General features: G+C 44.8%; 1 protein-coding gene across 31 annotated transcripts in view; it reads right to left on the bottom strand.

Moving 5' to 3' along the window:
- Nucleotides 1-1,575: 1,575 nt before the first annotated feature.
- SYT17 (synaptotagmin 17) overlaps nucleotides 1,576-27,488 on the bottom strand; it is a 94,564-nt gene continuing 68,651 nt past the window's right edge. For 16 of the 31 annotated variants that reach the window (XM_074027816.1, XM_074027833.1, XM_074027825.1 and 13 more), the window contains one exon: nucleotides 1,576-2,999. In XM_074027816.1, the coding sequence (XP_073883917.1) occupies nucleotides 2,803-2,999 (197 nt within the window). In that variant the 3' untranslated portion in view covers nucleotides 1,576-2,802. Of the gene's footprint in view, nucleotides 3,000-21,676; nucleotides 22,758-27,488 lie in introns of those variants that run through there. The other 15 variants (XM_045382762.3, XM_045382767.3, XM_074027837.1 and 12 more) reach the window with 1 other exon arrangement.

Raw genomic sequence — 27,488 nt, 5'->3', positions numbered from 1 at the left:
TGACTGAGCTCACAGTACTAATTCATGAAGCCTTTTGCTTTTCTCCTTTCCCTTATTCTTCACTTACGCTTGCTGGGGTGGTCTGCACCCAAGTCCTCATGTCAAGGTCTGTTTTTGAGGCACCCTAGGACAACGAGGAAATTGAGGCTCAGAAGACTTACATGGTTTGTGCCCCAGTACACAGTTAAGGAGTGGTGGGTCTGGGATTTGAACTATGGTTTCTCGGGCCCAGAGCTCTTGGGCCTCATCACCAATGACTCCACCTCTAGTTCTAAATGCTTATTATGTACCTATATTCACTCATTTTGTTTGTTCTTTTATGCTTTTATCTTCTTCTGTAAACCACAGTAATGAAGCCATTTCATAGAGAAGGAAAACACTTCTCCTTTTCTTTTCTGAAAACTCAACTGATATCGTTTGGATGTTTCTTCCCCTCCAATCTCATGTTGAAACGTGATCTCCAATGTTGGAGGTGGGGCCTGGTGGGAGGTATTTGGGTAATGGGGGTGGATCCCTCATGAATGGCTTGGTGACGAGTGAGTTCTCACTCTATTAGAGCTGGTTGTTTAAATGAGCCTGGCACCTCCTCCTTTTTCACTCTCACTTCCTCTCTTGCCAAGTGACACACCTGTTCGCCCTTTGCCCTCTACCATGATTGTAAGCTTCCTGAGGCCTCAACAGAAGCCACACAGATACCAGCACTGTGCTTCCTGTATAGCCTGCAGAACCATGAGCCAAATAATCTCTTTATAAGTTACCTAGTCTCAGGTACTCCTTTACAGCAATGCAAAACGGATGAACACATCAACCTAACCTAGCCTTCCTGCTTCTCCCCCTTGACCGCCACAACACTTCCACTCCAGAATGGGAGACACCATGAGGTTCTCTCTGCAATACCCAATGTAGCCTGAGGGGTGAAGCCATTTTGGCCCTTGGAGCAGTTACCTGAGTCAAGCCCTTAGCAGGGCCTGCCCAATAAAAAGCTAAATAAACCGTGAATCTTGCCCTGAGGATGTGAAAAGTTTTATAGAGAAGAGCAAAGCTGGAATAATTGGCATTAGTACACTGCTCAAGTCAAACAGATGTATTGCAAATACTCAACATTCTTGATCCTCAAAATCTATGAGTATAATAAATATCGTTGTTTTGAGGCTGGGTGTGGTGGCTCATGCCTGTAATTCCAGCACTTTTGGAGGCTGAGGTAGGCGGGTCACTTGAGGCCAGGAGTTCAGTTCCAGCCTGGCCAACGTGGTGAAACCCTGTCTCTACTAAAAATACAAAAATTAGCCAGGCATGGTGGTGCACACCTGTAATCCCAGTCACTCGACAGGCTGAGGCAGGAGAATTGCTTGAATGCAGGAGGCAGAGGTTGCAGTGAGCAGAGCCTGCACCAGTGAGCAGAGACTGCACCACTGCACTCTGGCCTGGACAACAGCGTGAGATTTTGTCTCAAAAAAAAAAAAAAAAATTCATTGTTTTGACTTGTTCAGTATGGTTTGTTACACAGCAGTACTAGCTGCAATGCCCTCCCACCTTCTATGTCCTGCGTTCATGAAGAAAAAGATAACTCGAATGCATGGCACAAATAAATAATCTTTAATTTCAATAAATAGCTCCCCGTCACACCAGCCATTATGCTGTGGAAAAAGATACAGAAGCATCCAACAGAGAGAGAGGAAAGAGAGAGAGAGAGAAGACCTATTCTAACTACACTAATTCCTTAGCACGAGAGACATGACATTGGTTCACAGACAAACACAGAAGTATCCTCAGAGTACGACTAAGGAAGAAGATCATCATGGATGGGGTGTGATAGCCATTTTAATCCATGTATCAGGTCCTTTGTATGTCTTTTGTGGGTCACAATCACCATGATTTGGTCAAAAAATGTTACTTTTGCTCTATCATATCCTATTTACTTGACACACACATTACTGTTATCCAAGGTGGGGTCTCTGACAGACAGGAGGACACTGGTTGGACTCTCACTGGACAGGAGAGACAGAGAGAAGGCAGTGCTCAGGGCTGAGGTCCCAGCCCATCGCCATGCTCTCCAAGAGGACACATAGGCACACACGTGTTCGCCTGTGAGGGCACATGCACGAAGACATACACATATATACCCACAGGGAGTTTCCTGGGATGAGCTAACACAAGGACAATTCCATTAAGCCAGGAGGGGCTTCTGACACTGGAATAGTTTTGGTTGCCATTTGGCTTCTCCAAATGGTCCATAATCTAGTTATCACATTTACTAAGGAGAAGACAAAGATACTTACACCTTTAGAGAAAAGTATCAGGTTTGAAGAACCCCAGGGAACAGCAGTCTGTTCAGAAGTTACCCAGTGGGCGTGTGTTTTGGGAGTGGGGAGTGGTCAGGTCTCCCACACACTGGCCAAACTCTTGGTAAATAATACAGTCTTGATGGAGGTTGGCACCCTTTGGGAGGTCCTTTCTCTGGCCTGAGGGTTGAAAGTGCATTTTGGGGCAGGAGTATTGACAAGAACAGGCAGTGCCAATAAGTCCGACGGCAGAGCCCACTGAGCTTGTGATCTACTACGGATGGGGCTTCTGGAAAGTTCCCAGGCCTCACTGACTGAGGGCGGCTATTTTGTGACCAATAGTCTGCTTCCTCTCAGTTCTGAGAGGACTTGGGGAATCTGTGTGTCTGTGTGTGTGGACGTGTGTAGACATGTTGTGAGTGTGTATGCAGGTGTGGATGTAATAGTATGTGACACATTTTTTTCCGTCTTTTTTTTTTTTTTTTTTTTAAACGAATGAAAGCTGCCTTCCCTGCAGCCCTCAGGTCACCTCCAGGGAGGCAGGAGACACGCGGTCACACTCAGCTCGAGACCTCAGGCTGTGCCACTGCTCCACGGCCGTGCGGTGCGTGTTGAGCATGCGCCTCCAGTGGTTGGACTCAGAGGGACCTGAAGAGTACTGGCCAATGACGATCCTCCCGATGAAGTCATTGCTGCTCTTCATGTTGTGGCCGAAAACTAGGGAGTCAGAGGGTCGAGGGCAGGAGGGAGGCAAGAGGAAGGAGGGGAACAGAACAGAAAGGCAGAGAGAAGACAGAGGCCATTAGTCTACACATTCGTCAAGTGCAAACATGGCGGTCATCATTTAGGGCACGTTGTCTTTCTCCTTTCCTCGGTGAGAACTCCAACTCCCTCATCTCATCCTCCTGCGAATCTCTGCAACAGCTGCACCTGGCTTCCTGCCATCCCATGCCAGCCAGAGTCTTACCTCTCAGCCTTGGCATTGGCTGTTCCTTCTGCCAGATAGCTGCACCGCCTGCAATATGCAGCCTTAAACGTATATCCCACAGCATCACCACACTGCATATAGAGCTCTGTAAGTGGATAGTTCTAGTGGAACAGTGAGCCTGTCAATGTAGTCCAGTTGAGCGATTAAACAAGGGTTTCTCAATCACGGAACTGTTGACATTATGGGCGGGATAATCCTTTGCTGTAACTGTCCTGTGCATTGTAGGATGTTTAGCAGCATCCCTGGTACCTACCTACTAGATGCTGATAGCAGCTCTCTTTACAGCTGTGACAACCCAAAATGTCTTCAGACATAGCCAAATGTCCCCTGGGGAGGCCAGTGCATCCCAAATGGGAACCACTAGGTTAAGCCATGGTCCATGGGGCCAAATATCCTGGGCTCGAATCCTGGCTCTGTCATTTGACCAAGCTCTGGGACTCTGAGGCAGGCGAAGTAACCTCTCTGAGCCTCAGTTTCTTTGTCAGTTAAGCAGGAATTTTAGTAGTGCTTCTCTCATAGGTCAATGTGCAATTTCTATGGAATATGTGTAAAGCTCTCAGCACACAGTGCCAAGCAAGTGGTAAGAGCTCAACAAATGTTACACTGCTATTTCGATCCTAAATTTCTGTCTGTTGACCTTTTATAAAAGAGACCTCATGTCTCCTCTGTTCCATTAAATGGTGGAAGTTTGCTGAGAGTAATGGCTATGGCAATTTCTTCCACCCCTTGTTGTGCTGCATGTCTCTTTGAAAGGCTTCTCTGTTAATCCCAGCTTAAGCTTAATTTGTGTCTTTCAAGCCTAATGAGATGGTTAACTTGATTTAGCTTCCCGGCCAAGTTCCGCCTAATTCTGTATCTGTGTGTGGGTAGTCCAGGCATGCCATCTCACTAATGGGAAAGCAGGCTACGCCTGTGTTATAAAGGAAGGGCTACAGAATGGGGAATATCACAGATTCACCCAGCGTGAGCCGAGCAAAGGCGGGCTAGATCCCAGGAGGGATGCCGAATATCATATAAACCAACTAAAATATGCATCCAAAAACAGAGCTTGAATGCTAACAAGCCTCTGTTCTCCCCTGTGGATTTCACACCACGAATTCCAAATGGTGAAAATGAGGGAGAAAAAGAAAAATGGAAAAATAAAAACAAAAACTCCATCCATCGTCCAAAAGCCAAAAAGACTTAGGGAAAACCAGGCTACGTGAAATACTATGTCATCTTCATCAAGAGGGATGGGTACCTGTCAGCTCTGTGGAGAAAAAATGGACCGTGTATACTTTTTGTACATTTGGTAACATGTTCAGTATGCATAGGTGGACCTCATTTACATGCAAATTACTTATAAAAAGAAATAATAGGAATGGAAGCTTTGCTTAATAAATGAAATTGCTAAGGAGCTCTCGGCCTTTGAAAAAAAAAATGAATAGATAACACTCAAGGCTTTTTGGAATGATACTCAGTGGCCAGTGTAAGGTTTGATCTCACCAAACGAGGACAAGTTACCAAAGTCCCCTTCCCTGCGAGCCTCAAATCTAAAATCAGATACTATCATGAGGCCACTTTAGGTCCCATTTGGTTTTCTTCTTTGGGGGCAAAATGTTCTATCTTCTTCTTCCTCTCCAAAGTTCAAGACAATGCAGAAACTTCCCTTGTAAATGGGTATGGGTTCTACTTCTTTGTGAAAGGGATTTAAGAGAGGAAATTCTGACTGGGCACGGTGGCTCCCATCTGTAATCCCAGCACTTTGGGAGGCTAAGGCAGGTGGATCGCTTGAGCCCAGGAGTCTGAGACTAGTCTGGGCAACATGGAGAAACCCCACCTTTACTAAAAAATACAAAAAAAATCAGCCAGATGTAGTGGTGCGTGCCTGTAGTCCCAGCTACTCGGGAGGCTGAGGTGGGAGGATCACCTGAACCTGGGGAAGTCAAGGCTGCAGTGATGGTGCCACTGCCTTGGATCTAGCCTGGGTAGCAAAGTGACCTTGCTTGTCTCAAAAAAAAAAAAAAAAAAAAAAGGGAAACTCAGTCTCAAGTCCTCTCATGTGCTGCTGGTGGAAAAGCAAGTTGGATCAAATTTTGGGGTGGTTCACAACATCTGTTCAAAATAAATACATCATAATTCATGACTCAGTATTTCACTTCTAGGAATTGATCCCATAGAATTTTCTGCACAACTGGACAAAAATATACATACAAGGATATTTTATATAGCAGGAGTAGGCAAACTAGAGCCTCCAAGTCAAATGTAGACTACTACCTGTTTTTGTAAATAAAGTTTTATTGGGACACAGTCAAACCCATTTGTTTACATAATGCTGCTTTTGTGCAAAAAGGGCAGAGTTGATGTCTTAGTCCATTCAGGCCGCTGTAACAAAATGCCATAAACTGGGTGGCTTATAAACAACAAAAACTTATTGCTCACAGTTCTGGAGGCTGGGAAGTTCAAGATCAAGACACTAGCAAATTCGGTGTCTGGTGAGAAGCTGCTTCCTCATAGGTGGTATCTTCTCACTGAGTCCCCACATGGCGGAAGGGACAGACTAGTTCTCTGGGGCATCTTTTATAAGGGCACTAATCCCAATTATGAGGGCTCCAACCTTCATGACCTAATCATCTCCCAAAGGTCCCACCTCCTAATGTCATCACTTTGTGGGTTAGGATTTCAACATATAAATTTGGCAGGGTGGGGGACAACTATTCAGACTGACCACAGCAGCTGAATAATTTGGAGGCCATGTGGCCCTCAAAGCCTCACATATCTGCTATCTGTCCGGTTCATCCATGTTGTAGTGTTACTTTTTACGGCCAGCTAACATCCTGTTGTATGGATATGCCATGTTTTGCTTATCTATTCATCAGATGATGAATATTTGGGTTGTTTCCACCTTTTGACTATTATTATGGATAATGCTACTGTAAACATTTATGAACAAGTTTTTTTTCTTTTCTTTTTATTTTTGAGTGGGAATTTCACTCTTGTCACCCAGGCTGGGGTGCAGTGGCACGATCTTGGCTCACTGCAACCTCTGCCTCCTGGGTTCAAGTGATTCTCCTGCCTCAGACTCCCAAGTAGCTGGGATTACAGGCGCCCATCACCACACCCAGCTAATTTTTGTATTTTTTGGAAGAGATGGGGTTTTGCCACATTGACCAGCCTGGTCTCAAACTCCTGTCCTCAGGTGATCCGCCCACCTCAACCTTCCAAAATGCTGGGATTACAGGCATGAGTCACCATGGCTGGCCTATGTACCAAGTTTTTAAAGTCATACATTATGATCCATTTATATGAAATGTTCAGAATAGGCAGATCTTTAGAGACAGAAATTACCATTAGTGGTTATCAAGGATAGAGGAAAGAGGGAATGGGGAGTGATAGCTAATTGGCACAGAGCTCCTTTTGGGGGTGATAAAAATGTTCTGGAATTAGATAGTGGTGTTGGTTGCACAACCTTGAAAATATACTAAAAAGCACTGAATCATATACACCAAAAGGGTGAGTTTTAAGTTATGTGAATTTTATGCCAATTAAAAAAAAAACTGCTCCTTATAGAAAAGTTTGCTGACCCCTGCACCAGGGCATTGTTTATAAGAAAGAAAAACTGGAAATGACAAGACTGTCCCTGAGGGAGTGTAGCTGGAGCTAGTGGTGCCCTGCCTACCCCTCAGCCCACCTTGGAGGCTGCTCATGTTTTCTGTGCATAGTGTCCTACCTCAAGCACCTGCAGCTTCCTGCCTGAGCCACGTCAGCTTGTCTATGCTAACTGTGATTTATGGTGAGGACCTTGGGCCACTCAACATTAGCTTGACCTCTGCAGGAGCTGGAGACTAGGCTCAGCTACCCAGATAGTCAGCCATGACTATATGACCGACCTCCTCTAACTATGCTGGAAACCAACGCTCGGGTGACCTTCTTTGGGTGGCAATACCCTGAGTCTGTTGTCACACATCCTTGCAAGGAGAATCAGGCACTGCTCATATAACTCCAGTTGAGGAGAACAACTGGAAGTTTGCACCTGTCTCTCTTGGACTCTTTCCTGTGACAAAGAGGACTCTTTCCCCTTTCTTAGTCTGCTGGGCTGCTATAACAAATTACCATAAACAGGGAGACTTATAAACAACAGGAATTGATTTCCTAATGGTTCCAGAAGCTAGGAAGTCCAAGATCAAGGTACCAGCAGATTCGGTGTCTAGTGAGGGCTTGCTCTCCTTCATAGGTGGTGCCTTCTCATGCAATAGAAGCAGCAAGGCAGTTCTCTTGAGTTTCTCTTATAAGGGCACCAACCACATTCATGAGGGCAGAGCCTTCATGGTCTAATCACCTCCGACATGGGGATTAGGATCCAACATAAGACTTTGGGGGGAACAACACATTCAGACCATAGCAGCAATCTTTCACTTTGCTGATTTTAATCTGTATGCTCTTTCTGTAATAAACTGTAACCATGAGAATGGTTGCAAGTTCTGTGGTGAATCACTGAACCTGGGGGTGATTTTGAAGACCCCCATACTGCAGATATCCACTCGTCAAACGTCCTTGATTCGTTTTCCTCCTTTTCCTGTCTCATTTGCCATTCCCTTATTCAAGCTTCCTGAGGTCACCTCCTAGTAGCCTACTTGAGATCAAGTCATTAAGTTTGTCTTTGGGAGTTACCTAGAATAAGACTGGAGGAAACAAATTAAGTAACTTCTGAAGTAATAATACCATGGAAATCCCTGTTGCCATTAAAAATGAGACAGACTTATCTATATGAAATGGAAAAATCTCCAAGACATATTGCTAGGAGACAAAAGCACATTACAAAATAGTATATGTAAGCACAATCTTTTTGTTAAAAAGAATGTCAATATATGTAAAGAAAACAATATCTGGATGTTCACCACACTGTTCAGAGTGGCTCTCTCTGGGAAGGGGGAAACAGAGGAAAATTTCCACTTTCTGTATCATATAAGTATGTACAGTTTGAACTTCTTACAGCAAGTACATATTAGTTTGGAAAGAAAACAAAGGAAAAATAAGTCACCATTGGAGAATCCACATCTAAGTCGCCAGAAGGGACGAAAACTAAAAGGAAGTCTAATATCCTACGCTCCTCATCCCAATTTGTAGAGTAACTTGGCTGGTGAATCACTTGGCCCTTGAAAGATGGGAGCGCTTGAGTGATTCAGCCTTTCTGATGGGAGGCAGTTTCTGCCATGGCCATCTGAGTTAATTAGCAGGCACTGGAACTTGCAAATCACTTGGTAAAGTTATGGCAATCTTAACAGTCTTAAAAAAAATTAAATGCAAATTATAATAAAGTGAAGCTGAAGATAACTCATGACTTCTATTAGAAAAGTTGCCTGGGAGAATATCACGATTGCCATCACTGTAAATTCTAAGAAGTGTGTTGGAGAAAATAGAGAATTAAAACTAGACATGTCAGGGGCCAGGTGCAGTGGCTCACACCTGTAATTCCAGCACTTTGGAAGGTCAAGGTGGGAGGATCGCTTGAACCCAAGAGTTTGAGACCAGCTTGGGCAACATAGCAAGACCCTGTTTCTACAGATTTCTTTTTTAAAGACTAAACATGTAGAATCCAGAAAGGGGCGTAGGGACAGTGGGTCAGATAACCCAGCCCTCTCCATGTTATAGGTAAGGAAACAAAGTCACATAGCTAATTGGTGATAAAATTTGCAGTATTTAATAACCTATGAATGAAACCAATTCCTTATAATCACATTCCTAAATTCGTTCTCTTTAGAAACATCCATAACTAAAAATTTTGTTGTAAAGTACTGCCACCAAATATTCCTACTGATGGTTATGGGGGACTCCTTTTAATGTAGTCACTAATGTATTTCTGGATATTGTAAGCCAAAAATACAATTCTAAGCCCCCTAACCATCTGAATGGACCTCTCCTCTTGGCCAAGGGCATTCCAAAGGTGACCTGAAAAGGTAGTTCAGGCTGTGATGGGAACGGGAAGTCAGACATGCCACCATTAACATCAAGACAGATCTTAAGACTGATAGAACTAATTCTTTTTTTTTCTTTTCTTTTTTTTATTTTTTGAGACAAGGTCTCACTCTGTTACCCAGGTGCGGCGGCATGATCTCAGGTCACTGCAACCTCTGCCTCCCAGGCTCAAGTGATCCTTCTACCTCAGCTTCCCAAGTAACTGGGACCACAGGTGCACACCACTATGCCTGGATTTTTTTTTTTTTTTTTTTTTTGGTACTTTCGGTAGAGATGGGGTTTCACCATGTTGCTCAGGCTGGTCTCTAACTCCTGAGCTCAAGTGATCTTCCCGCCTTGGCCTCTCAAAGTGCGGGGATTACAGATGTGAGCCATTGTGCCCAACCAGAAAAGACTCTTTAAGTCTGATAAGAAACATTTACAATCTATTCTCTCTGAAGCCTGCTACCTAGAGGTTTTATCTGCATGATAAAATCTGAGTGTCTACAACCCTTTATTGTAATTTAGACATTGATTTCAGGTCTTTAGATAATAACCAATTGCCAGTCTTTGAATCCACCTAAGACCTGGAAGTCACCCCACACGCTCCCCAGTCCCTGCTTCCAGCTGTCCCATCTTTCTGGACTGAACCAACGTACCTCTTACATGTATTGATTGATGTCTTATGTCTCCCTAAAATGTACAAAACCAAGCTGTAGCCTGACCACCTTAGACACATGTTCTCAGGACCTCCTGAGGCTGTTTCATGCACAGGTCCTTAGCCTTGGCAAAATAAACTCCTAAACGGATTGCGACTTGTCTCAGATACTTTTTGGTTTACAAAACGTACACATTCTAAGTGTACCCTAGTCATCTGGAAGCAATTTCTCAACAACCTGTACAATCTGGAGTGTGGCAAAAAAAAAAAAAAAAACCATCAAAACAGTCAGAATTGATGTCACAAGTCTATGCACAAAATCCATGAAGGGGGGCTTTCTCCAAGAACCTATTTAATGCTCATGGATTTAGACATAATTCATATTAACTCAGTCATCTGGTTTTCCCATCTGGAGTAACTTAATATAGTGGATTGTGAGTACCAGATAGACACAAGAACTCAAAAAACTACAATAGAATGAAACCATTTGGTGAAGGGGCAAATAACATTTTCCTCCTTCACAGGGCTGGGGGCTATGCTCAGAGTGATCATTTATTTTTATAATTATGATCATGAATCCATTAGAATGTTCTGCTGAATGGACCAAAGGAAGTATGGGAATTTTGGTATCATACACAGTTAAAAATGTTAAGCCTCGTTTAAAGCTTAAGGGGAAAGCGATCAGTTAGTGGAAACTACTCTCACAAACTGCTTTTAGTTCTCTCCCAATGATTATAGAGTGGCACCTTGCACAGTACCTTGCTCTAATGTTTTCTATCCGGATTTTGCTGAATCTTCAGCATCCTAAGGCTACCCTCTAGGGACAGGCAAGTACCCGGAAGTCCAGTTCCCTTCCTCAGACAGTGCACGGACACACCCTGCCTATTCCACTTTTAGGAATTTGAGACACAACTTACCTGGAAAGAGTTATCAACATATCTATTTCCACCGTACTACAGCAATTTAAGTTGGGGAAACACAACCAGGAAACAAAAGTGTGGTGGGAGGGACCCACCAGGGCTCAAAGGTCAGGCTTTGAAGGAGCCCAGGATAAAGATCAGTTTATTAAGCACCTACTGTGTGTTAGGGCCACGGCTAAGCACGTCAGTGGATTGACTCATTTAATCATCACATTAAGCTCCAGAGCAGGGTTTCTCACCCTTGATACTGCTGACAATAATGTCCCCCCATAAGGGCCAGATCATTCTGTGTTGTGCGGTGCTGTCCTGAGCACTCTAAAATGTTTGGTAGCACCTATCATCCCACGCTAAATATCAGTAGCAATTCCTCCATCTCCCCTGTTTCTCTTTTTATTTTATTTTATTTTATTTTATTTTATTTTATTTTTGAGACAGAGTCTTGCTCTGTTGCTCAGGCTGGAGTGCAGTGGTGCGATCTTGGCTCACTGCAACCTCTGCCTCCTGGATTCAAGCGATTCTCCTGCCTCAGCCTCCTGAGTAGCTGGGACTACAGGTACACACCACCATGCCTGGCTAATTTTTGTATTTTTCAGTAGAGACGGGGTTTCACCATGTTGGCCAGGCTGGTCTCGAATACCTGACCTCAGGTGATTCGCCTGCCTCAGCCTCCTGATGTGCTGGGGTTACAGACATGAGCCACCATGCCTGGCCTCCTCTATCTCCCTTGTGACTGCCAAAAGTATCTCTAGACATTGCCAGATGTACCCTGGGGATACAACTGCCACCCTTCCCGCCCCCCACCTCCCACATTTGAGAAGTGCTTCAAGGCAGTTGCTTTCACTGGCTCATTTTACAGCTGAGGAGAGTGAGGTCTAGAGGGTGAAGGGAGATCACTCACTGTTCCAGTCAAAATCTAAGTAGCCTGAATGAGTCAGGGACAAGTTGAGGCTTTCACCTGTTGATATTTGCTGTAAAAACGAATTTGTTCTTTACCACAGGAGCTAAATTCTTTGGTCGCTAATTTAGTTTGCCAAGGCAGACGGTTCTGGAAGGGAAGCTGGATGACTTAGAATGTGGGTGTAATAAACACTGCAAATTAAAAGGAAAAAAAATAAAAAACATCTTTACCGATGGAAGCAGACTCCACAGTTTCTCATTTTGCATTTGGTTCACAAGGTAATGAAGGCCTCTCATCTGTGCCCTAGGCTCTCACTGCTCCCATATATGCAACTCTGAGTCTGACAGCACAGTGCAGGGACACCCCCAGATTATGGCTGGCACCCCAAACCCTCATCACTGTGCCCTGCGATCTACCTCTTTGATGCTAGGTTAAGATGTTCCCCTATTTCTGAAAGGAAAAAATGCACAAAGCCAGCAGGACCCACCCTGGGCTGTTTCATAGTCCTGCCTACTTCCTCATTGTCAAGGGGTACCCACAATTCATCATCAGGTTGTTCATGAGTTATCTTAACTGTTGGAGGAGACATAACGCAGTCTACACGGGCCTGTTTCTTCCCCCCTTTCCTTCTTCCTACAGGGCAGCTCTGACACACTGCAACACAGGTGGTCCTCATTCTCTTTTCAACTTTTGCAAAACCTCTTCTCACTAGAGCACTGCCTTTTTGTTTTTCTTCTTTCAGAAACCTAGAAGCTTTTTCAGGTTTTCTTTTTTCTTTTTTTTTTTTTTTTGAGACAGAGTCTCGCTCTGTCGCCCAGGCTGGAGTGCAGTGGCGCAATCTCGGCTCACTGCAAGCTCCGCCTCCTGGGTTTTGTCATTCTCCTGCCTCAGCCTCCCGAGTAGCTGGGACTACAGGCGCCCACCACCTCGCCCGGCTAGTTTTTTGTACTTTTTTAGTAGAGACGGGGTTTCACCGTGTTAGCCAGGATGGTCTCGATCTCCTGACCTCGTTATCCGCCCGTTTCGGCCTCCCAACGTGCTGGGATTACAGGCTTGAGCCACCGTGCCCGGCCTTTTTTTTTAAACAAGGTACATCATATCCCTTCCCCGGGCCTCAGTTTCCCCCTTTATACAATGGGCAGGCGGGTATACATAGATTTTGAGTTCTTTTTTAGCTATGACATTTCATGAGTTCTAAGAAGTTTCATCCATGACTGAAGGGTGATGTTTTTCAAGCTTTTCTGGCTCACTTCATGATTCACAGCAGCTGCTGGGACAGAATTTTTTTTTCATGTTTTTCCTTCCAACAGTCATAATGACAATTCAGTTAACTTTATCATAATAATAAAAAAATCAGTAATGGCAAATCCTGAGGTCTGTGTACTAGGAACTGAGAAAAGCACTTTATATATGTTATTGCTTTTCTTTTTTAAACTTAAATCCATATCACAGCCCTATTTTTATTGCCATTTTGCAGATGGGGAATTTGAGGCTCGGAGAAGTTAAGAGGTTGAGTGTCCAAAACCACCCAGCCAGCATGAGGCACAGTAGAAATCGAAACTCAAAGTTCAGCATAATTTCTTCCTTTATCTCAAAAAGAAGAGGCCGAACACAGTGGCTTATGCCTGTAATCCCAGCACTTTGAGAGGTCAACATGGGAGGATCGCTTGAGCCCAGGAATTCAAGACCAGCCTGGGCAACACAGTGAGACTCTTTCTCTATAAAAAAATTTAAAACGTAGCTAGCTGGGCATGTTGGTGCACGCCTGTGGTCCCAGCTACTTGGGAGGCTGAGGCGGGAGGACTGCTTGAGCCCGGGAGGTGGAGGTTGCAATGAGGCATGATCACACCACTGCACTCCAGCCTGGTTGAAAGAGTAAGACCCTGCCTCAAATAATAATAATAATAATAATAATAATAGTCTCACCCATTTCCTACTTCCCTTGACCCTCCCATGTGACAAGGGCCAGATTGGGTAATAGAGATCCATGGTATGTGCGTGTGTGTTTGAAGAGGGGTTAAAACCTCAACCAGCATATAAGGGAAAAGGCCAACAGTCAGAATGGCCCTGGAAAGTCCCATAAAAATCCTCATAAAGATCCCACGTTGGGGCCCTTCTCGCCATCTCTCTAGGGTCCAGCACGGTCAGGATTGGCTCCGACTTTTGAATGAGCCTGTTCGGTCAAGCAGCAGATAAGGAAGGAAGATGTCCTATGTTAAAGATACTTAGTATGAAAAATACAATGATAGTACCCAACAGTTCTGTAGTGCTTATCACAGACCAGCCCTGTCCTGTGGATTTCAATACACAAATTTAATCCGCACCACAAATCTATGAGGTTTGTACTATTATTACCACTATTTTATTATTGCCTTGAGCCTAGAGGGCACACACTGACAGCGTGGTGCATCGTCCTGAGGATGGACCTAGACCAGTCCTGAGCAGACCCTGGAAATAGGCTTGGGCTGTTTGGGTGGAAAATTCTGGGATCCCAGTATTTGCAAATGATCTAGAAAGGAAGATGTGGGCTCCTTGATGCCTGGACTCCTCACTCCGTGAATTTCTTTTCTCCTCCCATTTACAGCATGAGGCCCAAGGTAGAAGCCCTCTTTGACCTGGTCCGCAGGCAATATCGGCTTAGAACAAATTATTTAATTTTTATCTTAAGAGAGTGCAGTGGCATGGCATGATTATAGCTCACTGCAGCCTCAACCTCCTGGGCTCAAATGATCCTCCTGGCTCAGGTTCCTGAGTAGCTGGAACTACAGGGGCACCTCACCACGCCCTGCTAATAAATTTTTTTTTTTTAGACATGGGGTCTTGCTATGTTGTCCAGGCTGATCATGGGCTCCTGGCTTCAAGCAATCTTACTCTCCTCAGCCTTCCAAAGTGTTGGATTACAGGTGTGAGCCACTGTGCCCGGCCTGAATTTTTTAACGCCGTTGTGTTCAACAGGGGCCAATTTTGCTGCACAATCTGGAGGCGTTTTTTATTGTCATGTCTTGGAGGGAGGGGTGCTGCTGGCCTCTAGCGGGTAGATCTCAGGGGTGCTGCTCACCGTTCTACAAAGCACAGGACAGGCCCTACAGTGAATAGCAATCCGGCCCCAAATATCAATAGAAGTGTGGAGGTAGAAAACCTCTGCCTTAAGGGAAAAGCAGCAATGATGAGAGTTCCCTTCATTAAAACCGAAGCCTCCCCTCTCCCAACCAAAGGAAAGCCGTGGAGACTCAAAAGACTATGGCAGATCCACGGGGTTAAGGAGCTGGAAGGCTCAGGAGCGGATGGGAGGAAAGTCACCTTCACTGAGCTAGACAGAGCTTGGGAGCTCAGCATAGAAAAAAATTTAGAGCAAATTTAAGGGGAGAGAAACGGGGCAGTGGAGGAGAAACCTCTGAGAAATGTTGCTTTGGCTTATGAATTAGATCTCTTTCTCCTTCCTCAAGAGCTGAACGTCAAAGGTTGAAATTTCTTTTAAAATTCCTTTGGGGCTGTGGGACCCCTTTCTTTATGGCTCAATGTGGAGACCGAGCCACGTGGGGCCTGCGCTGAAGATGACATATGGGTTGAAGAATCACTTTCAGATTAACGTGTGAATCGCACCGACTAGAAGGAAGCACTTAAAGGTGTCACTATAAAGCAATGTGCTTGTTTTGACATGAACAACCAAAATATATACATCTGACTAGGGGGTCCTCTCTACATTTGTTTCAGAGATGCTGGCATTGCTTGGGGGGAAATGTACACTGCAAACTGTCTACAGAACTAGTTACAATATTTCATCTGTGTCATGAAATGTACACTGCAAGCTATCTGCAAGCTAGTTACAATGTTTCATCTATGTCATGAGCTTTGGGGATGAGGTAAGGCTTGCAGAGAAGGTCTGGAATCAAATTCACCATGAGCACCCGAGCAAGTGTGGTGATGTCATTAGAATGTTATGTTGTTATCTTCCAATTTCATTTTTGTCTTTCGGGGATGATAAATCAGACCTTCCCCCCTCAGGGCCCAGCTTTACCCCCCAAGAGATTCTGTCGATTGGTTTGGGGGGCCTGAGTGGCAGCGATTTTCAAATGCTCCCCAAGTGGATCTCATGTGCAGTCAGGTTAGATGCAGAATGAAAATATGAGTTGACCGGTGGCTTAGCTGGGTTGAAGAAAGGAGCCTGATCCTACTATTTCCTCTTCTTGATTTAAAACTCTCTGATCATAACTGTGCAGGTTTTGTCCCTGCAAGGTGAAGCCTGTCCAGCAGGCTCACTGAGGGAGTTGCAGAGGATGGTGCCTACGGTGGGCAGGCATTTCCCAGAAAGAAGAGGGGAGCAAGAAGACTTGAGCAACTTAGTCCCATCCCACCGAGACTGGGACCTCTAGATGCACACTCATTATGTTCTCAATTATGTAAGTCACTTCTTCCCTGGGAAGAACAAATAAAGAACTGAAAGAGGGCTGGGCGTGGGGGTTCACCCTTGTAATCCCACCACTTTGGGAGGCCAAGGCAGGTGGATCACCTGAGGTCAGGAGTTCAAGACCAGCCTGGCCAACATGGTGAAACCCCATCTCTACTAAAAATACAAAAATTAGCCAGGCATGGTGGTGGGTGCCTGTCATCCTAGTTACTTGGGAGGCTGAGACAGGAGGATCTCTTGAACCCAGGAGGCGGAGGTTGCAGTGAGCCAAGATCGCGCCACTGTACTCCAGCCTGGGCAACAAGAGTGAAACTCTGTCTCAAGAAGAAAAAAAAAAAAAAAAGGGAATCCAGAGGTGTTACTCTAGGGCTGGGGTAGACACACTTTTTCTCTTCCTTTTCTTTTCTTAAGAAGCAGGGTCCAGACTGGATTAAGAAAATGTGGCACATATACACCATGGAATACTATGCAGCCATAAAAAAGGATGAGTTCGTGTCCTTTGTAGGGACATGGATGCAGCTGGAAACCATCATTCTCAGCAAACTATCACAAGAACAGAAAACCAAACACCGCATGTTCTCACTCATATGTGGGAATTGAACAATGAGATCACTTGGACACAGGAAGCGGAACATCACACACCGGGTCCTATTGTGGGGTGGGGGGAGGGGGGAGGGATAGGATTACAAGATATACCTAATGTAAATGACGAGTTAATGGGTGCAGCACACCAACATGGCACATGTATACATATGTAACAAACCTGCACATTGTGCACATGTACCCTAGAACATAAAGTATAATATAAATAAATAAATAAACAAATAAATAAATAGAATCAGGGTCTTGCTCCATTGCCCAGGCTGGAGTGCAGTGACATGATCATAGCTCACTGCAAATCTCCAACTCCCAGGCGCAATCTAGAGGTCCCAGTCTCTGTGGGATGGGACTAAGTTGTTAAAGTTCTTCTTGCTCTCCTCTTCTTTCTGGGACCTGCCTGCCTCAGCCTCCCAAGGAGTTGGGACTACAGGCACATACAACCACACCTGGCTAATTAAAAACTATTTAAAAAAAAATTTTTTTTTTGGTCGATTCAGGATCTCACTTTGTTTACAGGCTTATCTTGAACTCCTGAGTTCATGCTATCTTCCCACCTCGGCCTCCTAAAGTCTTGGGATTACAAGCATTAGCCACCACACCAGGCCAACATACCTTTTCTATAAAGGATCAGACAGTAAATATTGTAGGTTTTGAGGGCCACCTATGGCCTCTATTGGAAGCATTCAACTTTGCTACACTAGCAGAAAGCAGCCACAAACAGTATGTTGATTAATGCACATGGCTGCATTCCAATAAAACTTTATTTACAAAATCAGGGAGTGGGCTGTAGTTTGCTGACCTCTGGTCTGTCTAAAGCAGTGGTTCCCGAAGTGTGGTCTCCACACCAGCAGTAGCAGCATCACCTGGAAACCTGTTAGAAATGCGAATTCTCAAGCCCACTCTGCTATACCGAATCAGAAACTCTTGGGCAGAGTCTCAGCAGTCTGTTCTAACAAATCTCTGAATGACTGTGATGCACGCTGGAGTTTAAAGCAGGACTACACATAACCATCTAGGGAGCTCTTTAGACTATAGTGGTGGGGGAGGGGATCTTCCTGGACAGTTGACACAGTCTCTGGAGGTGGCACCCAAACATCCATCCCAGCTTTTTAAAATTTTCCAAGTGACCCTAATGTGTAGCCAGGTTTGAGATTCACTGGATTAGGGTAAGTGCCTCATGGAAATATTAAGTTTGCAAGAATCCTCTTCAAAACACCCAAAGAATCAACCTCATTTCTTTAGCATGATGCTTCATTTCTAATTTTTTAAAGGTGCTGCTGAGCTTAATATAGATGAACCATTCCACTTTCCATGACCTCAAGTTATTTTAAAAAATAATAATAATACATGTCTCAGCCAGACACGGTGGGTTTTTTTGTTTTGTTTTGTTTTGAGACAGTCTTGCTCTGTCACCCAGGCTGGAGTGCAGTGGCACGATCTCAGCTCGCTGCAACTTCCACCTCCTGGGTTCAAGCGAGCACATCCAGCTAATTTTTGTATTTTTAGTAGAGACGGGGTTTTGCCATGTTAACCAGGCTGCTCTCAAACTCCTGACCTCAAATGAGCCACCTGCCTTGGCCTCCCAAAGTGCTGGGATTACAGGTGTGAGCCACTGCACTCAGCTCAAACGTGTTTTGAATAGCAGTAACATCCCTTAAAGAGCAGTAGGCCACATGTAGAGGCCCTGTGGCCCTGTGTATGCGCAATCCCATTCCTCCCTCACAGCAGCCTAGGAACAAGCTTGTGAGATGCTCCCATTTTCCAGATAAATTGACGGAGGCTCAGGGTGTAAGTACAATGAGCAGAATTGTCCAAAAGAGGCTCTGGGAGCTTAGGTGAAACATCTGGACCACGAACTGTCTGGGACCAGCTTTCCTCCCACCCTGGGGGCTTCCTCCCCTGGGAAGAGGAAGCTGTCATTTCCCATGGGCCCTAAGGTCTCTGGTCACCGGCGCTAACCCACCTGCCCCCACTGACAAGGCTGCCTGCTCACACTTGCGCTATAAAATGGCGGGATGGTGGGCACAAAGTCCTGGCCCCAGAACTCAAACGCGCACCACAGACCGGCAGCAGCTCTCCAAAGGATGGTGGTTACGGAGAGGGAATTCAAGCTTCTTCCTTTCTTGCCAGTGCCTGTCCTATAGGCCTTTTCCTTACTCCCCAGCAGAGTCTATTCCTTAACCTACACTGTGGGCCAATGTGGCATGTGTCTGGAATCCTCGCGCAAGACAAGGTGTCAAGTCCCAGTGACAGGAGGAGGCCCACCTGGGACCCAGCCTGTGGTCCAGTGGTAGAACAGGATTTGAATTCGGGTCCTGATGACCTTTTCTGAGTAAGTTCCAATTCCTAACCTCAGCTCTTGGCAAATGCGGCATCCCAAATTATGCTCTGAAAGAAATGCCACTTGCTTTGATGGGCAGATTCTAGCATGTTTTAAAAATCACCCTGTTACTAGGATGGATAGGTAAGTTGTGGTATAGCAACACTCTGAAATACTATTATCCCCAAAATGTGAATAGAAAAATGACAACTACACACAATGACACAAATTTCACAAAGATAATGCTGAATGAAAGGAGGGGTGTGATCCCATTTACATAAAGGTCAAAAAGAGGCAAAATGAATGTATGGCAGGAAAGGTCAGGATGGTGGCTGCCCTGGGGGAGGGGGAAGTAACTGGCATGGGCTGTGAGGGAATTTCTGAGAATGTTTCTGGTTCTTAATCTGAGTAGCTGTCACACGGAGTGTTCATTTTGTATAAATTCATGAATTGGGAGCACCTTTCTGTATGTGTGTTGGACTTCAACAAAAAGTCACCTTAAAAAAAACTAATGGGGCCAGGCACGCTGGCTCACGCCTGTAATTCCAGCACTGTGGGAGGCTGAGGCAAGAGGATCACTTGAGCCCAGGAATTCAGGACCAGCCCTGGGAAAATAGCAAGACCTTTACAAAAAAGAATTAAAAATTAGCTGGATGTAGTGGCATGCCCGTGGAGTCCCAGCTATTTGGGAAGGATCGCTTGAGTCTGGGAGGTTGAGGCTGTAGTGAGCCACACACACACACACACACACACACACCATGTTTCAGACATCTTTTTGAAATTACCTTGAGAGCCTGCCCCACATTGAAATGGGATTAACATCAGTAACTGACTTTGAAATGCATGATAAAAATATGAGTTGAGAGAGAGAGTTGGATAGATGTGTGATGAAGCAAACAGCGAAATGTTCACTGCACTCCAACCTGGGCAATGGAGCAAACCCTGCTTCTTAAGGAAAGAAAAGAAAAAAAAGAAAAGAAGAAAGAGAAAAAGTGTGTCTACCTTGGCCCTAGACTAACACTTCTGGACTCTCTTTCAATTCTTTTTTTCTTCTTCTTCTTGAGATGGAGTTTCCCTCTTGTTGCCCGGGCTGGAGAACAATGGCGCGACCTCGGCTCACTGCAACCTCCACCTCCCGGGTTCAAGAGATTCTCCTGTCTCCAGCCTGGGCAATAGAGTGAGACCCTGTCTCCAAACACACACACACACACACACACACACACACACAGATGCACGCGCACGCACGCACACACACACAGACACACACACACACAGATGCACGCGCACGCACACACACACACAGACACACATACACACACACACACACACAACCATGTTTGAGACATCTTTTTGAAATTACCTCGAGAGCCTGCCCCACATTGAAATGGGAGTAACATCAGCAACTGACTTTGAAATGCTTGATAAAAATATGAGTTGAGAGAGAGAGTTGGATAGATGTGTGATGAAGCAAACAGCAAAATGTTCATTACAGAATCTGATGGGTAGGAATATCGGTGTTCATGGGACAATTCTTTCAATATGTTAAAAAAAATTTTTTCTTTCTTTCTTTTTTTTTTTTTTTTTGAGACAGAGTCTCGCTCTGTTACCCAGGCTGGAGTGCAATGGCGCGATCTCGGCTCCTTGCAAGCTCTGCCTCCCAGGTTCACGCCATTCTCCTGCCTCAGTCTCCCGAGTAACTGGGAGAACAGGCGCCCGATCCCGCGCCCGGCTAATTTTTCATATTTTTAGTAGAGACAGCGTTTCACCGTGGTCTCAATCTCCTGACCTCGTGATCCGTCTGCCTCGGCCTCCCAAAGTGCTGGGACTACAGGCGTGAGCCACCGCGCCCAGTCCTAAAAAATTTTTTTAATAAAATGTTAAACCAAAGCCTTTAAAATAAAAGCAACCAGACACACAAACAACTCAGTCGTCCTACTTTTATTGCCTCTACTTGCTTCTTTATGCCATGGAAATGTTCATTTCCAGGTGAGGGTACCCAAAGATTGATACCATGAGCTGGGTGACTACTAAGTTCGCAGGCTGGTATGAGGCTGTTGGATCCTAGAGCAAGAAGAGGACTTGGTGAATCTGCTGGGGACAAGGGAGTGAGCAAGACAAGACGACCTGGATGAAAGTATGGAGCCCCCAGTGACTCCAGGTTATCCCAATGACTCCAATAACAGACCACGCATGGCCAGAAATACCAACCAGGGCCTGAACCAAAGAGTCTGGAACCTTCATATTTTGGCCACCCAAAACACCAAACAAAGGTTCAATGGTCCTTTGTACCAATGGGCACACTGGACCCTGCTCAGAGCCCTCTCCTGCCTTTAATGCCTTCCACCTTCTATGTGAAAAGCACTTGGAAAGATGTTCCACACCAATAGTCATCAGGAAATGCAAATGAAAACCACAACCACTTGTTTCATTTTAAAAAAATATCCCCATGGTCTTATTAAAGTCTTACTTACACAGAATAAAATCCATCCATTTCCAAGTATCTAATTTGAAGAATTTTAATCACTGCCTGTGATTGTGTAAGTACCACCAGAGATAACCAAGATATAGCTCTTTCCCCAAAGAAAGTTCCTTCCTCTTGTCCCTTTCCACTCCATCCCCTCCCTGGCTCGAGTTGGCTGGACACAAGTAGTAGTACCTTGTCTGCTGCTTTCTTTCACCATAGTTTATTTGTTTATTTATTTATTTATTTTTGAGATGGAGTCTCGCTCCGTCACCCAGGCTGGAGTGCAGTGGCGGGGTCTCAGCTCACTGCAAGCTCCGCCTCGCAGGTTCACTCCATTCTCTTGCCTCAGCCTCCCGAATAGCTGGGACTACAGGCGCCCGCCACCATGCCCAGCTAATTTTTTGTATTTTTAATAGAGACGGGATTTCGCCATGTTAGCCAGGCTGGTCTCAAACTCCTGACCTCAAGTAATCCATCCACCTCAGCCTCCCAAAGTGTGGGAATTACAGGCGTGAGCCACCATGCCCAGCCCAGTAGTATTCTAATGTATGAATGTCTCACAATTTGTTTATCCATTCATCAGTTGATGGACATTTGGATTATTTCCACTTTTTTGGTGATTACAAATAATGCTTCTGGGAACATCTGTATACATGGCTTTTTTGGTAGACATATGTTTTTATTTCTCTTGGGTAAATACCTAGGAGAATAATTCATGGGTTGGATAGTAAATATATATTTACCCTTATAAGCCACGTTCATAACTGTTTTCAAAGTGGCTGTAGCAGCTTGCATTCCACCAAAAATGCATGAGGGTTCCGGTTGCTTCATATTCTCACCAACACTTCTTGTTTTCCATCTTTTAAACTTAACTGTACTAGTGGGTGTGCAGTGGTAATGTATTGTGGTTTTAATTTGCTGTTGACTGATGAAGAGCAGCATCTTTTCGTGCACTTCTTTGCCATCCATGTATTCTCTTTTTGTGCAGTGTGTCTTTTCAAACCTTTTGCCCATTTTTATTGGGGTGTGGACTGTCTTACTGAGTTACAAGAGCTCTTTATACATTCTGGATATGGGCTTTTTGTTGGATATATGCTTTGTCAAAAATTTCTCTCAGGGTGTGGCTTGGCTTTTTATTTTCTTGACTATGTCTTTTGAAGAACAAAGGTTTTCAATCTTGATGAAGTCCGTTTATCACTTTTTCACTCATTGCAAAAATAATGATAATCCACACACTGGATTTTGGAAGGCAGTGACCAATATAGAACTGCTTTGCCTATGCCAACTGTAAAATAAAGACTACAGTCAAATCTGAGATTATTACATAATTAAAAATAAAGATGCTTTTTAAAGGTAAAGAGGGATGATAAAAAATGTCGCCTCGTGGTTGTTCAGAACTTAACAGTTTTCAAAGCTTGCTTATGTCATTCTTACAAGAATCTTTTGAGGGGCAAGGGGTCGGGAGCTCCCTGAGCTAAAACATTTGCCCAAGTCATCTGTTTCAACTGGATGCTTCAAGAAGACACAACAAGGTAAAAATTGTGCCACTGGCTGGGCGCAGTGGCTCATGCCTGTAATCCCAGCAGCACTTCGGGAGGCCCGGGCAGGAGGTTTGCTTGGGGCAAGGGTGTGCCATTAAAAAAAAAAAAAAATTGCAAATCTGACACTATCTATCAAAATTGACCAACATACATGCTTTGGCCCAGCCATCCCGCTGCTAGGATTTAGGTCACAGTACATTCGAACACATCAGCAGAGATATATGTGAGGATGCTCACTCTAACATAATGTTTCTAAGCACAGAAAAAATGATTAACCTCAATGCTGACCAACAGGAGACCCACCAAATAGATTACTCTTCAACTAATCGATTGTATGGGATATCATGCGGCCGTAATAATGAAAGGGTTTTATACTTCTCCACCTCCATCACTTGATCTCTTTGCTGTTTCTCCTGCCAGCGCCTTTGTGCTGCTGTTCCCTCTGGCTGGAATGCTCTTCCCACAAACATCCACATGGCATATCTCTGATATCCTGAAAGGCTAGGATCAAAGGTCAACTTCCCCCTGGCCACCCTTTAATAACTGTCACCCTCACCCCATCCATCACGACCCCCTTTCTCTGCTCCCATTTTCTCATTTGGATTTAACATCACCTCTCAACTGCAAAATTCAGTTATTTGTTTTGTTTACTGCCTGTCTTCCCACATTAAAGCATTAGCCTGCTGAACCCAGGATTTTTGTCTAATTTGCTCACTGTCATAGCCGCAGTGCCTGGCTCATAAGAGGGACTCATGCATATTTGTTAAATAAATAAATAGATGCTAATTTGGAAAACTGTCTAAGATGTATGAAGTGAGAAGAGCAAGTGGCAGAAAAGCATATATATTTTGGATGCTAACAAAAGAGAGTAGTGATATAGACATACACATACACAGATGTGCACATATACATGCACACACATGTATACATACCACGCACACACATATGTATACATATATACACACATTAGTGCATACATTCCTGGAAAGAGCCTAGATGTTAAAAGTTGTTAGCTCTAAGTAGGGGAAACTAGGGACTTTTACTTTTTGTTTAATTCTTCCCCATTTATAGTTGCACCATAAACGTGTGTAGTTTCTAGATATTTGAATAATATATAAGTGATATTCAATTTTACATATTCATATGCAAATATTAATTGGTATCAATTAATATTCATTATTAATATATTGATGGCTAATAATATTTATAGAAATAGTACATACAATATATACATATAAAATATATGAGTTATAGGACAGATACAGTGGCTCATGCCTGCAATCCATGCACTTTGGGAGGCCAAGGCGGGTGGATCACCTGAGGTCAGGAGTTCAAGACCAGCCTGGCCAACATGGTGAAACCTCGTCTCTACTAAAAATACAAAAATTAGCTGGGCTTGGTGGTGGGTGCCTGTAATCCCAGATACTTGGAAGGCTGAGGCAGGAGAATCTCTTGAACCCGGGAGGTGGAGTTTGCAGTGAGCCGAGATCACACCACTGTACTCCAGCCTGGGTGACAGAGTGAGACTCTGTCTCAAAATAAATAAATAAATAAATAAATAATATATTAATTATATCTAAATAATAGTATGCATATCTATATATACACATATACATGAGGTATGGAAAAATTATATCTTTTATAATAGCAATACTAAAAAGTCATCAGTACTACTCCTTCCCATGTAACCCCTTCACGTCACCACATTGACGTGACATGTTCTGCTCATCTTCCCAAGAGGCCTCCTCGCACCGTCTCAAGCTGGGCTGAGCTGCAGTCCATCTGCCCAGCCCCTGCCACCTGGGAGACGGGGCTTGTTTGCAGAGCAAGGTATTTCTGTTTGCCTAAGCTTTTATGGGTGGAGACAGGGAAGCCATTTGAAAAATCTGCACAGATCAGCGTGGACTCACTCAGCATGCTCTGGCTCTGAGTTCTTCACACTCAGGCAGTTAAAAAGAAGCCACTGGGAATGATGAGAGGTTAAAATGTCATAAGGAGAGTAAACAAGCCTCAAACAGGTGCAGAACAGGCACTGACTGGCTCTGAGCCCACGCAACCTGCCCTTCTCAGCGCCTGGTGGAGATCACCACCCAACCCCGAAAACCTCAGAGGACGCACAGAATCCCATCATTCTAGCTCAGGGGTTCTTAACTTTGGTACCGTAGGTATTCGGGGCTGGATGATTTTCTGTTGTGAGGGTCTGTGTGTGCACTGTGGGATATCTAGCAGTATCCCTGGCCACTACCGACAAGAGGCCAGGAGCGTCCCTGAGCTGTGACAATAAAAATGCCTCCAGACATTGCCAAATGTCCTCTGAGGGGACAATGTCACCCCAGGTTGAGAACCACTGGTTTAACTGCTTTCATAAGTCAGCAGGTGAGCCGGGCTCTCCAGCCAAAAGGTTTTCCAGGCTCTTGCCAGCCTGGAATTTAGTGGCGTGAGATTCCCCCACTGTTGACCCTGACCGTAAACTCAGAGGCCACAAGTGCTCCGGGAGGTTGTGGAGCAAGCATGTTCAGGGCATGGACTGGCTCTTCTATTTGCCTGCTTGGGTGTCTGAGCAGAGATGGCTGTGTGGTCAGCAAAGCCTGTTCACTGCTCTCCCTCAACATGTAGCTGGACTACATTTCCCAGCCTCTCCTGCAGAGTTCCGGTTAATAGAATATGAGTGGAATTGGAAGTGGAAGTGATGTACATTACTTCTAGGCTTGGCCCATGAAAACTTTCCATGCAGTCCTCAACTCTCTCTCCTCCCCAACCACCAGCTAGAGATGAAACCCCCCAGGGCCAGAGAAGATGGCAGAGCCATGAGATGGAAGGCGCCTGGGCCACTGAATCACCACATGGAAGGTCACTCAGGACAGGATCCTCGAAGGACCTTGTGCAAGAAAGAAATAAGATTCTGGTCCGGGCTGGGTGGCTCCTGCCTATATTCCCAGCACTTTGGGAGGCTGAGAGGGGAAAATTGCCTGAGGCCAGGAGTTCAAGACCAGCTTGGGCAAAATAGTGAGATCCCCATCTCTACGAAAAATTTTTGAAAATGGCAGGCACGGTGGCACACACCTGTAGTCCCAGCTACTCAGGAGACGGAGGCGGGAGGATCACTTGAGCCCAGGAGTTCAAGGCTGCAGTGAGCTAAGATCATGCCACTGCATTCCAGCCTGGGGGACAGAGCAAGACCCTGTCTCAAAAAATAATAATAATAAAGAAAAGAAAAGAAATAAACTTCCGTGGTGTCAAACCACAAGACCTTGGCAGCTTATCTGTTACAGCAGCTAGCCATACCTTAACTGATACAGTGACTTCTAGCTTTGTAGTGAGTCATATGAGATCTCTGAGCTTTAGTTTCCTTCCCTGTAAAATGGGATAACACCAGTACCTACCTCGTTTGGTTGTTGTGAGATCAATTGAGACAGTGCTTATAAAGACTTGAGACAGCACTTGGAGGATTATAAGACTTTAATAAATGTTGGCTATTTTTATTATAAGAGCTACCACTAAATTCCTGCCCCTTGTCCAAGTTAGGAGCTCTTCCCATGATGTCTTTTGTGCCTTCTTTTCCAAACCACACTTAATAACTTGGAAAAGTATGACTTGCCCTAATCCTCAAGTGCCTTAGAAACTTATTGAGTCTTAGAGGCACTTCTTGTAATGAGGCTAGGGCCCTTATTTTATCACGAGGTTGTCCAGGCATATCTTTCTTTCTTTTTTTTTTTTTTTTTTTTTTTTGAGATGGAGTTTTTTCGTTCTTGTTGCCCAGGCTGGAGTGCAATGGTGCGATCTCGGCTCACCGCAACCTCCGCCTCTCAGGTTCAAGTGATTCTCCTGCCTCAGATTCCTAAGAAGATGGGATTACAGGCATGCGCACCATACCCGGCTAATTTTGTATTTTTAGTAGAGACGGGATTTCTCCATGTCAGTCAGGCTGGTCAGTTGGTCGGCTGGTCTCGAACTCACAACCTCAGGTGATCCGCCTGCCTTGGACTCCCAGAGTGCTGAGATTACAGGTGTTAGCTACCATGCCCAGCCAGACCAGGCATATCTTAAGTGTCCTGGCTTCTCCTTACCAGAGAGGCCACCAAGAGGGCAAGGGTGACCTTGCACAAGGATGGAAGAGGAACCCACCTAGAAATCATCCAAAGGCTGCCTCCCCTTTGCTTCTCCAGCCCCAACACAATTAAGCAGAATAAGATCCCAAAGCAGACATCTAAGGAGAACTTTGGCGGCCACATTGGCAGATACTCTCCCTGGTTCTTGGACCAGTTCTGTCACTCAAGATCCTCAAGTAGTGAACAACAAACAGGTCCCAAAGAGCCTCCTGTGGCCAGTGAGGGCATCTGCTCATGAAGACAGAAGGGAAGATCTTTTGCCCACTGCCCGCCCTACTGACTCTTCACCCACCTGTTTGCTTTGTTTTGCTTGGTGAATAATGCCCTTGCCTACAGCTGTTTCTAAAAATAATTTCCATGATAAGC

The sequence above is a fragment of the Macaca fascicularis genome, chromosome 20 (genome assembly GCF_037993035.2).
Source record: "Macaca fascicularis isolate 582-1 chromosome 20, T2T-MFA8v1.1".
Classification (NCBI taxonomy): Eukaryota; Metazoa; Chordata; class Mammalia; order Primates; family Cercopithecidae; genus Macaca; species Macaca fascicularis.
The sequence above is the reverse complement of the archived record's forward strand: the minus strand, read 5'-3'. Positions and strand labels throughout refer to the sequence as shown.